The 15,015-nt window shown below is 42.2% G+C and overlaps 1 protein-coding gene across 25 annotated transcripts in view; it reads right to left on the reverse strand.

Moving 5' to 3' along the window:
* Positions 1-15,015, reverse strand: part of SORBS1 (sorbin and SH3 domain containing 1) — a 336,387-nt gene that overhangs the window by 76,110 nt on the left and 245,262 nt on the right. For 23 of the 25 annotated variants that reach the window (XR_006390469.1, XM_044298962.1, XM_044298981.1 and 20 more), the window contains 5 exons: positions 14,235-14,410; positions 11,762-11,825; positions 7,550-7,624; positions 3,912-3,965; positions 302-431 (listed from right to left, as the gene is read on the reverse strand). Coding sequence is in view for 24 of the 25 variants with exons in the window: in XM_044298962.1 (XP_044154897.1) it covers positions 302-431; positions 3,912-3,965; positions 7,550-7,624; positions 11,762-11,825; positions 14,235-14,410 (499 nt within the window). In the remaining variant the exon portion in view is untranslated. The remainder of the gene's footprint in view (positions 1-301; positions 432-3,911; positions 3,966-7,549; positions 7,625-11,761; positions 11,826-14,234; positions 14,411-15,015) is intronic. The other 2 variants (XM_044298985.1, XM_044298969.1) reach the window with 1 other exon arrangement.

Consider the following 15,015-nt stretch of genomic DNA (forward strand, 5'->3'; position numbering starts at 1 on the left):
CCACTGTTTTCAATCTTTGTGATGCTAAAGTTGAAAGCTGTAAGTAAAACCCACACAATGAACTGATATGCTGTGGATTGACAATCTGCAAGGCAAGTCACTGTACAGTACGAGTTTTCTCTTCAGGATGTAGATCTCAAAAAATCTCAAGCACTTTGTTGGTACTGTAAAGGCTGTGGCTTTTTTGTATGCAATTCTGCTGTGGAAAACCTGCAGCATTTATACCTAATCTGAACCCACACAAAGCATTCAGACATAAACCTCAAAAAAAGATGGACAACTTCAGCTTGGGTCTTCTTACCTTTCATGGCTTGGCTTCAGTGAAGAAGAGCGAGTCGGTAGAGGTAATGTGATGGATCTGCGGACGTTTTTGTCCATGTCAATGTTATCCATCTCACTCTTCGAACGAGGTACTGAAGCTTGAGATTTTCCTGCCAATAACATGGCATAAGAAAAATTCAATATTGGTGGATTTATAAAGTACTATTAATATCTAGTTAACAAGCAGATATCTGAACGTAAAATAGTATGTAACAGCCATTGTTGTGAAGCCACCAAGGACCTTCCATGTTGTTAGAAGACACTTTGCATATATATATATCTTTAAAACCTTCCCAAACTAGTAGATGGAAGGGGCACACCTCATACTCAAAGAGCAATAAATATAGAAGTAATGCAATTTAAAATAATCCAAATATTACAGGTTTTCACACAAGTTAGAGCCCGCAGAGGACCACTGCATCTAATACACATGTATTATACCATAAAAAGATCTTGGTTTCAATAAGGGTATGATAAGAAAGCTGCCAATAAAATCAATCAATAAATATTTATGTGCATTATACATCATTCCAAAAGGCACAGCGCTCCTGGTTTAACCCTTTCCCTGCCAAGGACATATCTCTTAAGTCCTAGAAGGGTGTCACTTCAGTAACCATGGACATATAAGGCACATTCTTGCTATTAACGGCAGATCTTGTTTTAAAGCTGAGAATCAAAATTTTAAAATAAGACAGTTAGCCCCGATACAATGGGAGATACAACCCGAAAGCCTACCAGAGAGTGTAATAAGTGTATGTTATACGGTAGGTTACTTTTTTATTATTTTTTATTATTCACCTTAAATGGGTTACAACTACTTATTCTGTACCTCCACTGGGCCCCCACCAATCAGAAGGAATGGAGTAGCGAAATGGAGATATGGATATGTACGTCTGTTGCTGCTCCATAAATTTTTATGGGGCTGTCATAGATAAACGAGCACTTGTACTTGGCTGTGGATAGGAACTAGACTGTTGCAATGGGATAACCCTTTTAAACCTGGATAGGTCTTCTTTCCAGTTGTGGTGATTTTATGAATATACAGTTGTGTTCAAAATAATAGCAGTGTGTTTAATTTTTTTTTACAAAGCTTATCCTTCTAATAGCTTTTATTTCCATACAGACAAATGCATTGGGAACACTACACATTCTATTCCAAATCAAAACATGAAGAAAAATATATACAATTTGTGTTGTTCCTCTGAAAAAATTAAAGAAAAATGAATATTAGACTGTTCAAAAAAATAGCAGTGTCTGTATTCTTCTTTACAAACTCAAACATTCACTATATAAACTGAAAAAAGTTTGAAGATTTGGCTTTCCTTTGAATCACTTGAAACTAATATTTAGTTGTATAACCTCTGTTTATGATAACTGCTGTACATCTGTGTTGCATGGAGTCAACCAACTTCTGGCACCTGTGACCAAGTACTCCAGCCCAGGATGATTGGACTACATTCCACAGTTCTTCAGCACATGTCTTTTTTTCACCAGTGGGACTTTGCGGGGGCTTCTTGCAGATAGCTTGGCTTCACATAGGCGTCTTCTAATTGTAACAGTACTCACAGGTAACTTTAGACCTTCTTTGATCTTCCTGGAGCTGATTGTTGGCTGAGTCCTTGCCATTTTGGATATTCTTCTATCCATTCGAATGGTAGTTTTTTGCTTTCGTCCACATCTTTCAGGTTTTAATTGCCATTTTAAAGCATTTGCAATCATTTTAGCTGAGCAGCCTATCATTTTCTGCACTTCTTTATAGGTTTTCCCCTCTCCAATCAACTTTTTAATCAAGGTACGCTGTTCTTCTGAACAATGTCTGGAACGACCCATTTTCCTCAGAATTTCAGAGATCTGCACTGTAACCAGCATTTACAACATTTGCTGCCTTCCTTCCTTAAATAAGGGCAATAATTGCCAGCTATTTTTCAAAGAATGAATGACCTCACTCATTGAACTCCACACTGCTATTATTTTGAACATGCCCCTTTCAATTAGTGAATTAATTACACAGAATCAGCAGCATGCATGTCATGACTGTTGGGTTTCTATTACTCTACTACACCTGCTAGTAAATTATTTGCCATGTAGAAATATCATTTCTACCAAAAACAGTAATGGATCAGGTTAGTGATGTCTGACTGCTATTATTTTGAACACAACTGTATGTGCATTTAAATTTAAGCCTGAATGGTATGTATGAACTTTGTACATTTTGAACTTTTAGGAGATGTGGTGCGTATAGCTTTCTGTTTTGGTCATATTTTTAACGCCTAATATCAACTTTCTGCAATTTTTATGTAAAGTTACAATTTGATGCAAATTTGCATGAAGTCGTCTGTGTGCATAAAGCACTAAGTGTCATTTTGACAATGTGCCAGGTGTCGACTTTCAGAAAATTTGTATATAGGTATGGGGGCTTAGAATGTTTTTTTTTTGTAATTTTGGTTATATCTGTACATGTCAAAAGTGTGAAAAATGTCCTGGCTACCAGAGGTGCGAAATGTTTAAAAACCCCTGGCAGCAAAAGGATGAAAACATATCTGTCATCAGATGATGCTATCCTATGTGAGTGCAGTACAAAGTTTAGGCCTGTTGACACGTCAAAATCTGCCACAGCAGTAACCGACACAGTTTCTGCTGCAGTTGTCCAATTTGGATGCTGCGGACCAGCTTGCAGCTTAGCTCCATTTGGAGCTAAACCGTGAGGGACAATCGCAATGGCTTCAAGTGGTGGCTGTCTGCACACTCCACCAGGCAAAGAGGACATGCCCCGTCATGGAGTGGTCATAGCTTTAAATGGTCAGCCTGTGGACTATAGCGCTGCCTCCTGCTGTCTTTAATGCGAGGCACAAAGCACACGGCTGCAGGCTGAATTTTGGCAAGGTTTCCATGCCAAATTTTCACCATGTGAACGGTCCCTTAGGCTAATAGGAGCAATGAAAGAACACAAAGTACACAATGCTATGAGTCCAGAGTATTTTTGAGGGCAGGGGGAGGGCTCCACTTTTGAACACAATCGGACTTGTGTGTCTGGCGTTATCTTGGATTAATCCTCTTGGCCAAACAGCATTCTTGCCTTTTTTATGCCTTTTGACTAATAAGAGAGCACATGCCCCCATACTGTCCCCTTACATAGGACAGCATAGTCCCTGTAAGGCAGAGTTCACATCTGTGTTAGAGGCTCAGTTACAAATTCTATCAAAAGTGGCTGACACAATAGCGCAGCATGCAGACCTATTTTGTTCAGTAAAATGAAGGACACCAAGACAAAAACCTGATGGGCCCTATTATAGTCAATGAGGTCCACTGGGTGTCATTGGTGCCCATCACGTGATTTTTTATTCTATTTTATTTTTTGGCTTCCATCTTGCTTTTCTTTTCCTGTAACAGGATTGAAGAACTGAATGCCTGACGGCGATGTGAAGAAAGAAGAATTTGTGAGTGGGAGAAAGTATTTCCAGATATAGAACTTAATTTGTTTCAAGCGTAGAATGTCGCCACCTAGTGGCCGTCCGCTATATTGCAACTGACTAAGTGGTTTGTCACAGACAGCTGTTATGTCAGCACGCTGTAAAAATCTTAACTCTTACCATCTTCTATATATGAATGCCGTCCGTAGTTTGGAGAAGAATCTGAATCCTCATCTAAAAAAAAAAAAGGGAAAAAATATATATGAAAAATACGTCCAGCTAATAGAGAATGAGACAAAATCTCACAGCAAAAAGAAGTCTGTGCAGATGTATGCACACAACTGTAATGATAACTCTACATAATTGTGACACAGATTCCTGAGCTCTGCAATACACTGACATGTGTCCACAGGCAGATCTAAGCAGCCTCATGGGCTATAATTGCAGGGCTGTACAATCATAAATCACCATTGGCAGAGCAGGGGAGACACTGCACCAGAGCCCATGTTTTGACATCCATCAATCATACCATTAGTAAGATTGGTCAGGCTTAAAACTGCGCAAGCGCCCATCCATCCCTATAATAGAGAGTGACTGTACATGCGGCTGCTTGTATTACTATCAGGGGAGTGTGTCACCACAATCTCATATATGATCAATCAGTGCTCAATGGGAATGTACACAGTTCTACCTTACCTATGCTTCTATTTATTCAAGGTCCTGTTGTTATATAGCGCCATCATATTCTGCAACGCTGTATAGCTACTGTCATCATTCACACCAGTTCCTGTTCCCAATGGGGCTCATAATCTAATCTACCTGTCTCATTCATCCACAAACAATTACAATTCTGGAGCCTCTATTCTTATGACCCAGTGTTGTGCCATTCCTGCATTATGCCTACTGAATGAATTGCTAGCAGTTTGTGCTGAAGGTCCAGATGGATGTTGCCAGTTGGGGATGTGTCCCTGCACAGTCTGACAATGTCCGCACTGATTGGATAATGTCAGACTGTGCAGGGACACACCCTCCCAACTGGTAACACCCATCTGGATATTCATTTCAAACTGTGAATAATAACGAGTGGCTCATCATAGTGTCATACGAATAGAAGCTCCAGAATTGGTAATACATGGGGATGCAAGTAGTTACTAAAACTGACATGTTAGGAGAGGTGACAGCTCCTCTTTAAAGAGGTTTTCGGCCGCTTGGAGAATAGGCCGTAATAATCAGATCATTGGGGATCTGATTCTTGCCATCCCAAATAATGAGCGGATGGAAGGGGGCCTTCACTGTTTGCCAGGCACAGCTCCATACATCTGGTAATGGCTTTGTCTGGTCTTACAGCTTAGCAATGCTCAGTCCCATCCAAGTTATTTGGACCGAGCCGCGCTACTAGGCACTGCCACTGCAAAGAGTACATAATGAATGGAACAGAGCTCCCCAGATTGGGGAAGGGCTGTTGGGAGTCTGATATAGTTGATCTATACTGAAGATATTAAATATCAAAACAGACGAATACGCCCTTCCACATTGATCATTTACATGGAACTGCCAGAGATGGTGCTTGGCTATTTCCGGCAGTCCCATTGAGATGAATGGAGCTGTTGTGTGCATGCCCCACCTGCTGCTCCATTCATTTCAGAGGCCCCATGGAGATCTCTGTTTTCATGATCAGTAGGGGTCCCAGCAGTCAAACTGCCATGGACTTAGGGCCCTTGCACACAACTGTATGCCCTCCGAGACATACTGTCCGTGAGCGGGCCATATGTCCCGGAGCGGCATTGATCTTGAGCACGGGAGTACACAGCATCATAGATTACAATGATACAGTGCAGGAACAATAGTCCGGCGGGCGGCCAGAACATGCACAGCATCATTGTAATCTATGATGCTGTGTACTCCCGTGTGCACGATCAATGCCGATCCGGGACATATGGCCCACTCACGGACTGTATGTCTCAGGAGGGCATACGGTCGGGAGCAAGGGCCCTTAAGGCTAGGGTTACTGGTCGCGCAACAGCTGTCGAAGCCAGGATCGCTGAATAGTGGTGATCCCATAGAAATGAAAGGGATTGCCATGACAGTCACAAGAAATCGAACACAGCTGGACAGCTGTTGCGTGATCACTGTCGTTGTGTAACCCTAGCCTAATAGTTATTCCACATCCTGTAAATAGGGGATACCTTGTACAACCAGTATACCCCTTTAAATATGTAGTTTTTCCAGGTTATCTTTAGACTTCTTAGATAATATTTGAATACTCAAGTATGTGAATCACAGAAATATATAAGTCATAGAAACACAAACACATAAAAAAATCCATAAGAAACATACATTAGACAGTCTACAGCACAAACCAGTCTATGCATAATGTATAGTGCACTGTATAGAGCTGGTTAACAGAGGAGAGCCGCTGACACACGGAGCCCTCACCCTGCTACGCAGTAATGTAGAAGCATCATACTGGCCAGTGTTCAAATACCAGACCCTAGCCGTATATAGTGATTTGTCCTACATTGTGTTCAGTGGATTATGGAAGGCATGGCACAACCAAAATTGAAACACAGATGCTAAAGTGAGCCTGGCCTTATGTATTCAAAACTCTGAAGAGTTCACAATTGCTTTAATGGTTACTACACAACAGCCACAAACATCAGAGACACCACCGCAAATCCAAGCGTAAATCCATTATATACACAAATCAAGCCTAAGAGAACCAAAAGAAAATGAGTACAGAAAGTACAGTCTTAAGCTGGCCATATACTAGAGATTTCAGATGGCCACTTTCTGAATAACCTCAACGTCGTTTGCGGTTGGTTTGGAGAGATGAACGATAATTTGATGACCACTGGCACTGGCAATTTTTATGATCTGTTGTTTAGCATGAACCACTTTCTTCGTATCGCCAACTTAGCTAGGGCACTGACTCTCCTTAAAAAAAAAAAAAAAACTGCTCTGTATGGAGACTTACTGGAAGTGCTCCTTGGTATGGAAACTTATTGGCAACGCTCCATGGGAAAACAATATGCAAAGAGGTACCTCCCGAGGGAAGAAAACCACCTTGTGGAAGAGTCAAAATCCAGCCTTGGGACATGACAGGAAAAAATATCTAAGCTAAACATACGAATGGATATTTGGCTTGGCCATTTTCCCTTGTCACGTCCCCAAAAAGTAGGATTTTGACCCATAGGGAGCTGTGTCCACAAAGTGGCACCAGCAAGATGGTTCTCTTTCCTTGGGAGATACCTCCCAGTACTGCCAACAATGGCACCGGACAATGACACCAGATCACCTTCGCCACAAGTATTTGCCTTTTGGTCAGCATCTCTTTTGCCGTCAAACATCTCTTGTGTATGGCCAGTTTTAGTCTTTCCAATTACCTTCGGAGCTAGGGCTAGGAGTGGATACAGGAAACTGGTAGGTGGGAGTGTAGGTATTGAACTCTGCAGCAGAGAAAAGCAGCACAGAACAGCAGGTCCACATGTACCCGTGGTATTATTACTAAATTCTAACACGCTATTAAGAACTGCAGTCCCTGATAATTCCTGGGGACTATACAATGGCAACCATATTAGCAGCATAGTACACCATACACCATATTGTGTAATGGGGTTTCGTGTTTCTTCCTGGTAGAACATGTTACACGATTACGACTGCCTTCTTAATAGGGTTAGGGCCATAACACTTACAGAAAACTATTATTATGTTAGCACACATAAAGCATTATTCTCTTATGTAAGCAAGCACAGTCAATGGTGCGGTGTGACTGTAGGGATTACATAGGAAAACACATGCTCCAGCCAATCCTCTGGTACCTTCTGCTTGAGGTTTAACTTCAGGAAGCTCAGGAAATATGTAAGTGGGGGTATAAGGGTTTTCATCGGGAGTATCTAATAAACAGTAAATTAAAAAGAAAAGTAGTGCATACAAGGAATGAAAGAAATTGACACAAATAACCAGTATTTCTGGAATCCATAGATTTTATGGCTACGTGCTGTGCCACCTACACACGAGTCTACAGTCTACCATCAACAGCGCTTGGCCACATGGATTTCTAGCTCGATCCTCAGGCAAAAATCCTTGCAACCGCTTTGCCATGCCCATTTTTTGCACATATTAAATCTTACAGATATAACTGTGCACCACAAAGTACCTGCAGAAGGCCAGGATTGCCAGATCTATGAGTGATTTTGACTACAAGACTTATGTACGCAGTCACCTTTAATTATTGGTTCGCGGTCACCAATCTTTCAGCTACAACAGCCACACATATCAGATAGCCGGATTAAATTTAGTCCTGCGCCGGTGGAATTTAACAACTGGGTGCAAGGTGCTAATTTGTCAAGAGGAGTATCTTCAGTAGACACGTCTGGATTATTGGCTGTGTAACTAATTAAATTAATGAGGAGATCACTTTGCAGTGTTGGGGTCCTTTAACAAGGTCTGATGCTGGGCCATAACCAGAGCTGATCAATGATATGAATGATCAGTGTGATCATTCATCCTCCATACAGCTTGCATATTGTTAGCGGCACATCTTCTGTTTGCTATAAAAAAAAAACAATGGCTTTTGTGGCTGTGTAAAAGAGTTCAGTCAACAGATGAACTGATGGGTGGGGTGTTTAGATGGGCCAATGATCGACTGAATGATCAACGCCTTTAGTTGTGAAGCCTTGAAGGAAAAAGTTAAAATTTACTGGTATTGTACTCCCTGCAATCATCGTTACAGCTAATGTATTGTAGTAGTCAGAGGCTGGTATATCCAGAACAATAATTTTACCATACCAGAAAATATATAATTTTCCCTTCACAATAAGAATCCCATGAAGAGTCTACTCCAACACTTCAAGAAAAGTCCATCAAAAATGGACAAGATATAAAATATTAATTGGAATTGAGGCATTATGTGGGTTAAAGGGGTTTTCTAGGAGTTCGATATTGATGGCCTATCCTCAGGATAGGTCATCAATATCTGATCGGTGGGGGTCGGGGCCCGATTCCGGGCACCCGTGACGATCAGCTGTTTAAAGAGGCTATGGCGCTCTGGAGAGAGCCTTTTCTTAGGCCAGTGACATCACATTTATCAGTCACATGAGCTACATGCCTGGGATGCAATACCAATCACAATGCCTCTATACAATGTACAATGCTGAAATTGTTATTCTGTGAGGACGCCATGGCCTCTTCAAACAGCTGATCGGAGTGGGTGCTGGAAGTCGGACCTTCACCTGAGGATACGTCATCAATATCGTACTTCCAGAAAACCCCTACAAATAAAATATATAATGTGATGTCAGCATTCTGATACTTTTTATAAGCCCAGTCATGCTCCTGAAAACGGCAGGCTGTGAATAAAAACAATGTAGTCAATGGCTATGATCTTAAGGTTAAGTGTGATCTCACGGCCAAGTTAACAAATACTTTGCCCTCCATTTTGGACCAGTAAATTACACAGACGTGGCGGTCTGTGACATCTGTGCACACATTTTAATTGTAGACAGACAAAGACTTCCAATTAATTAGTTATGTCAGCCGGTCCTGCAGGAGAAAAACAACTGTGATTTATGAAAGATAGGAGGACATTCTCTGGTTTCATGGCTTGGTGCCTGCACACTGTAAACAGCATATTAGCAATCAGGCGGTATTAAAACACAATTAGATTTCTAATGGCTGAAATAATTACTTTGCAAATCACTCATGACAGAGCAAGGGCGACAGTAAAAAAAAAAAGGATTGTGCTTATCTTAAAAAGTGCACAAAGTAAAAATGGGGTACGGGGCCCAACCAACCAATAAGGGCATGCTGAAATGGGGGCGAATACAGTCAGGAAAAATCCAATGGGGGAGATTTATCAAACTGGCTTAGTTGCCCATAGCAACCAATCAGATTCCTCCTTTCATTTTCCAAAGGAACTCTAAAATATGAAAGGTGGAATCTGATTGGTTCCAATGGGCAACTAAGCCAGTTTTCTCCACCAATGTGTATTTTCTGTGGAATCCTCAAAAGAAACACAGGGCTAATCTTTGGATTTCTGTCGCCGATTCCTAGTTTAAGCACTGCGGATCAGACCATAGATTAGCCCGATTCAATGGGGCTAAGCTACATATGGACACCAACCACAGTTTCTGCACGGAGTCCATGCCAAGAAAGGCCGTGTCCCTTCATGAGATGGTTTTGAAATCCACACAAAAAAGGTGGCCATTGAAGAACAATGGGAGGCGGGTTTTCCCATGGATTTCCGCATGGAATACTCACCAAAATTCTGATGGAAAATACACTGTGTAAACATGCCTTAAGAATCCAGATGTTTATTTTTCACACTCTTTTGGAAAATAAATGCAAAAGCTTGATTGTTAAAGGGGTTATCCAAGATCTATTAACCCCCCCCCCCCCCATATGCCCTCACAGGGGTTGTACTTACCAGCTCCCCGGCACCCGCGTCGCTTTTGATGCCGACACGACCGCTGCTGCATCTCTCCGTCGCGTGAATGAAGCCTCCATAGAATCGCAGGTGATGCTATGGAGGCTCATCCCCGTCACTTCCTGCTATTGGCTGCCCCCCCCCCCCCCCAACACGGGGAGATGCAGCGTTTTTCATTCGTGCAACAGGGAGATGCATCGGCGGCCGTACCGGCATCAGGAGTGACAAGGATGCTGGGCAGTAAGGTAAGTACAATCTCTGTGAGGGGCCTGGGCATATGGGGGGCATTATAGCTCTTGGATAACCCCTTTAAGCCTGGTTGTTATGGAAACTCCCCCCGATTCCCTATTAGTTTTAATAAATCTTTCCTAATCATGTACTGCCACTAAAAGCATACCTTTTGTTTCAGGTCACTTTTTAGAATAAATGTGTACATGACGAGTTGCATTATATTTGGCAATTTTTTGACTTGTATTCTGCATTTATCAACAGTTTCCCCCCTCTACATTCTTCATCCCTAATGGCCTCTCTTGCAGACAAGACATTAGAGGAAAGGATGTCTCCCATACACAGCACACAGAGACAAGAGGAGATCCTGCCCACTACACTCAGAGGCGGCAGCAGAACATAGGGCATTACACATCAGTAATGAGCCTGGGCAGCAGCTGTAATCTGAACCCTCAGTCATCTGATAATCTCTCAAGGGGGATTTAACCAATGAACTGGGAGCAAATAATTACTACTTGGGGGCAGGGGGAGGAGAAAGCATGGCTCATAAGTGGAAAAATAGGGTTTTGCTAATAAAGTACATTACAAACTTTCTTATATTCTTTGTACTATTGATTTATGGAAAGTCAATGACATTTAAAAACAATTCTAAAATCAAAACACTAGAAAGAGAAGCACTGGTGACTTGCATCACATCTCCAACATTTTTCTAATACCTGAGGTGAGGCTAAATATCAAGTGAAATGTGCAGATCAGGCATCTGGTGCTTAGTAAAATGGCCCACATACCGTACACAATATTCATTATGGGGTCTGAAGAACTAATTAATAATTAGAATTATCTGAGCTTTTCTTTTAAGACTTTTTTGGGCAGAGTTATATAACCCATTTCATTACTATACAAGTATGTGCTTAGTTCAGGTGCTGCAGGCGTTAGTAACAGTTTGGAGAAGTTATTATTGGAGACTTTTAAGTATTCTCCTATTAGGGCTCATTCAGACGGCCGTATGCTGTCCGTAAAAATGTGGATCAGTTTTTTTGCGTATTAGATGCTGTCCTATTCACCTCTATGGGGCCCCTTTCTTCCATTGCACGGCTTAGTAAAACAAATGAAACATGTCCTATACTAGTCAGTGAAAATCAGGACATGGCCCCATTGAAGTCTAGGGGTCAGCAAAAAAACTGAATGCAATCCTTTTTTTGCGGACATGCTGATCTGTCTGCAAAAAACTGATCCGCATTTTTGCGCACAGCATACGGCCGTCTGAAAAGAGCGCTCGCATGTAGTATAACCAATAATAAACTCCATCGATGGTATATTATTAATTCAGGGCTAACGTTTCACATTTAGTTATTTATGAGAAAACAGAAGACTTTACCTCTATTAAGTCGGTGAATCTGCTTGAACATGGTCTTGTACCAGTCCTTCGATCTTTCAGTGTTCTATAAAAAAAAAAAAACACAAAAAGGTGAATATTGTAAAATATCTAAAACTCTGTTAAATAGATTTTCAAGAACTAAAACGAGCATCATAGCCCTTTTCGGTGCTTCCGGAGGTTGGACGTCCCTATGCTAAGGATATTTTTTACTGGCCTATGCTAAGAAACTACCATTAATTTGTATGAAACTTTAAAACATCTCCACTCCTACATATGTCCACAAAGTAGAAAATAAGTAGTATACCTGCAATGTGTCCTTCTATTACTTGGTTCAGTTCTCTTCCATGCACACAAAGCTCCCTGCTTGCTTACTAAGAGAGCAGTGGGAGACCAGCTATGCACATTCAGTGCCAGTTCTGTGCAGACAAGCTCCCACGTCTGCTTGTACTAAATAGGAAGGGGCCGAACCACGGGCATAGCTGAAGGCTACAAACAAAATGTTTACCATCAATGCCAGCAAGTTATCAGCGATCCTCTAAATAGGTTATATGTAATGTAAATGTAGAACGTGATGCAACCTGTTTGATATATCTCTATGAATGCAAATAAAAGCTTCATGTATGCATTGAACTTTAAAGGGCATCTGTCAGCAGATTTGTACCTATGACACTGGCTGACCTGCTACATGTGCGCTTAGCAGCTGAAGGCATCTGTGTTGGTCCCGTGTTCATATATGTGTCCGCGTTGCTGAGAAAAATGATGTTTTAATATATGCAAATGAGCCTCTAAGAGCAACGGGGGCGTTGTTGTTACTCCTAGAGACTCCGCTCTCTGCCGTTGCCCAATAGGGACAGGGCTGTACTGGTGCCATAGAAGGAAAACGTACTAATCAAGGTTCTGTAACTTTCCAATATACATTAGGGCAGATTTAGTAATGCTGGCACCACATTTATCTCACTGGCTCATGCTTGAAGGTTTTGTCACTGACTAGACACTATAGTGTAACTTTATACAAATTATTGGTTTGCTTAATTTGCTAAACATGTGGACACCAGAAATATTGTGCAATTTTGGTTCAAAATAATGCGCCTCAGACCACGCCCCTTTATTGGTAAGCCACGCTTCCTCGACCATCTGAGGTACCAAGAATTTCCCCAGCACTAGATAAACCAAATTGCAACAAAAACACCTTGAATTCTCGTCACCATGCGCCAAACACTAGGTGCACTCATATTAGTACCTATGGGCAGACTATGTTACGTTTTCGGACGTTTTTAAAGATCCCTGCTCGAGATCCATAAATGATAATGTTCTCGATGACATCCAGAGGCTAAAGAAACCTGTACAGACCTAATACCTCTCACAGCTGAGGGCGTGCATGTAGTCTAAACCAGTGTTTCCCAACCAGTGTGCCTCCAGCTGTTGCAAAACTACAACTCCCAGCATGCCCAGACAGCCTTTGGATGTGCGGGCATGTTGGGAGTTGTAGTTTTGCAACATCTGGAGGCACACTGGTTGGGAAACACTGGTCTAAACATCCCACAGCTAGGGCACTCTAAAAATGTCAAAGTCCATTTTAAAACGTTCAGCAATTCATTCGGGCTTTTTGTTAATTGGTTGTCTGGGATTTTAAAACTTTCCCAAGAACATGAAATGGTATAAAATAATCATTAATTCCCTGCCGCTCCAGTGCCGATCCCGCAGTGATGATTTCCTGTACATCATTCATATGACTGCTGCAGCCAATCACTGCCCTCAGTGGTCACATGCTGTACATCGAAACGTCACTGCTGAGGGCAAAGACTGGCGTCACGTGAATAATGTATTATTAAGACCAGTAGGGAGTAGTGGCGCTGGAGAGAGGGGGCAGATAACAGGTAGATAATGGTTATTTTTGTATTTTATACCATTTCCTGTTCTTGGCCAAGTTTCTTCTGGTCCTGGACAAACCCTTTAAAGGGGTTATCCCACTTTGCGTTTTTAAACTCACCTGCTGCCACTGCGCGTTCACTTCCTGGATTCTGGCTGGGGGCGGGCTTCATCTTGATTGAAGTCTTCTCCCGGCCGTGCCGCGCGCTGGACTGAACGCGCACGCCGCCGCGCATGCGCAATGGTGACTTGTACGCAGCTCTGTACTATTCTGGCCGGGAAGAAGTCACCGTCGCGCATGCGCGGCAGCGTGCGCGTTCAGGACAGCGAGCGGACCGGCCGGGGGAAAAGAAGGAGTCTTCTGGGCAAGCGCGACCATCGGGATTTTGGAGAAGAGCGGTGGTCGTAACCAGGGGAGACCGAGTCACAACAATAAGGTAAGTGGGGGTGAATTTTATCCTAATCGGTGGGAATTTGTTAATAAAGTATATTTACAAAAATGATCACTGTCAAATCATTAACAGATTTAACAGTGATCATTATGATGGAATAACCCCTTTAAGTAAAATACTTCTTTACTGTTAGAAATCATACACACACTTACCCGGAGTGGTATGCCGATTTCATCTAATGACATTTCTCCTGTGTAATAGGGCGAGAGGACCTCTCTTCTTGTATTCTCCACTGACGTTTTCTGCTCTGGAGGATTATCTGAACGTTTTCTCTCCTGGAACGTCACTGGCTCTGCTTTCTCATTGGGAGAGCCATCTAACACAGGATCTGGAATAACAAAACAAAAAAATTGTCTCATGACACGAACTGGCATGACTAGCACGGCAAGTTCCCAAATAGGATAGAATACCTATGCTACAGAACAGCAATGAACAACCTGCTGGAACATACATTCTAGAAATGCAACTAAGAGCATGTGATGATAGCAGCACTCAACACCAGTTTATGTTGGATACAGCTACTAGACTTAAAGAAGGTCAAAGAAATAGACCTCATACCCATAGACTTTGTAGATTCTGGGATGAAAATTACAAAAAAAGCTCAAACAAACACAGCTTCAAGAACCAAGGTAACCACTAAGGTGAAAAATCCTGGTGTGCAAAGAAGGCAGGACAGTGTCTAATGCCATAAAGGTGAACCTGCTGCCATCTGGCTGCTTAAGCAGTGCCATAATATCTGAGACCCCCTCTGGGACCCACACCTATTTCTAGAATGGGGGTCCTTCGAGACACTTTCTGCCTGATGAAGCAGCCGCTGGCTGCCAAGTCCAACAGGGGGAATTAATTTAAATTGCCAACAGTCCTGGGATCAGACGAGAAGGGGCAGGATTTGTCCAAATCTACCAAAGTAGATGGTTTGTGGGAATTTCGTGA

The sequence above is a fragment of the Bufo gargarizans genome, chromosome 6, assembly GCF_014858855.1.
Source record: "Bufo gargarizans isolate SCDJY-AF-19 chromosome 6, ASM1485885v1, whole genome shotgun sequence".
NCBI lineage: Eukaryota > Metazoa > Chordata > Amphibia > Anura > Bufonidae > Bufo > Bufo gargarizans.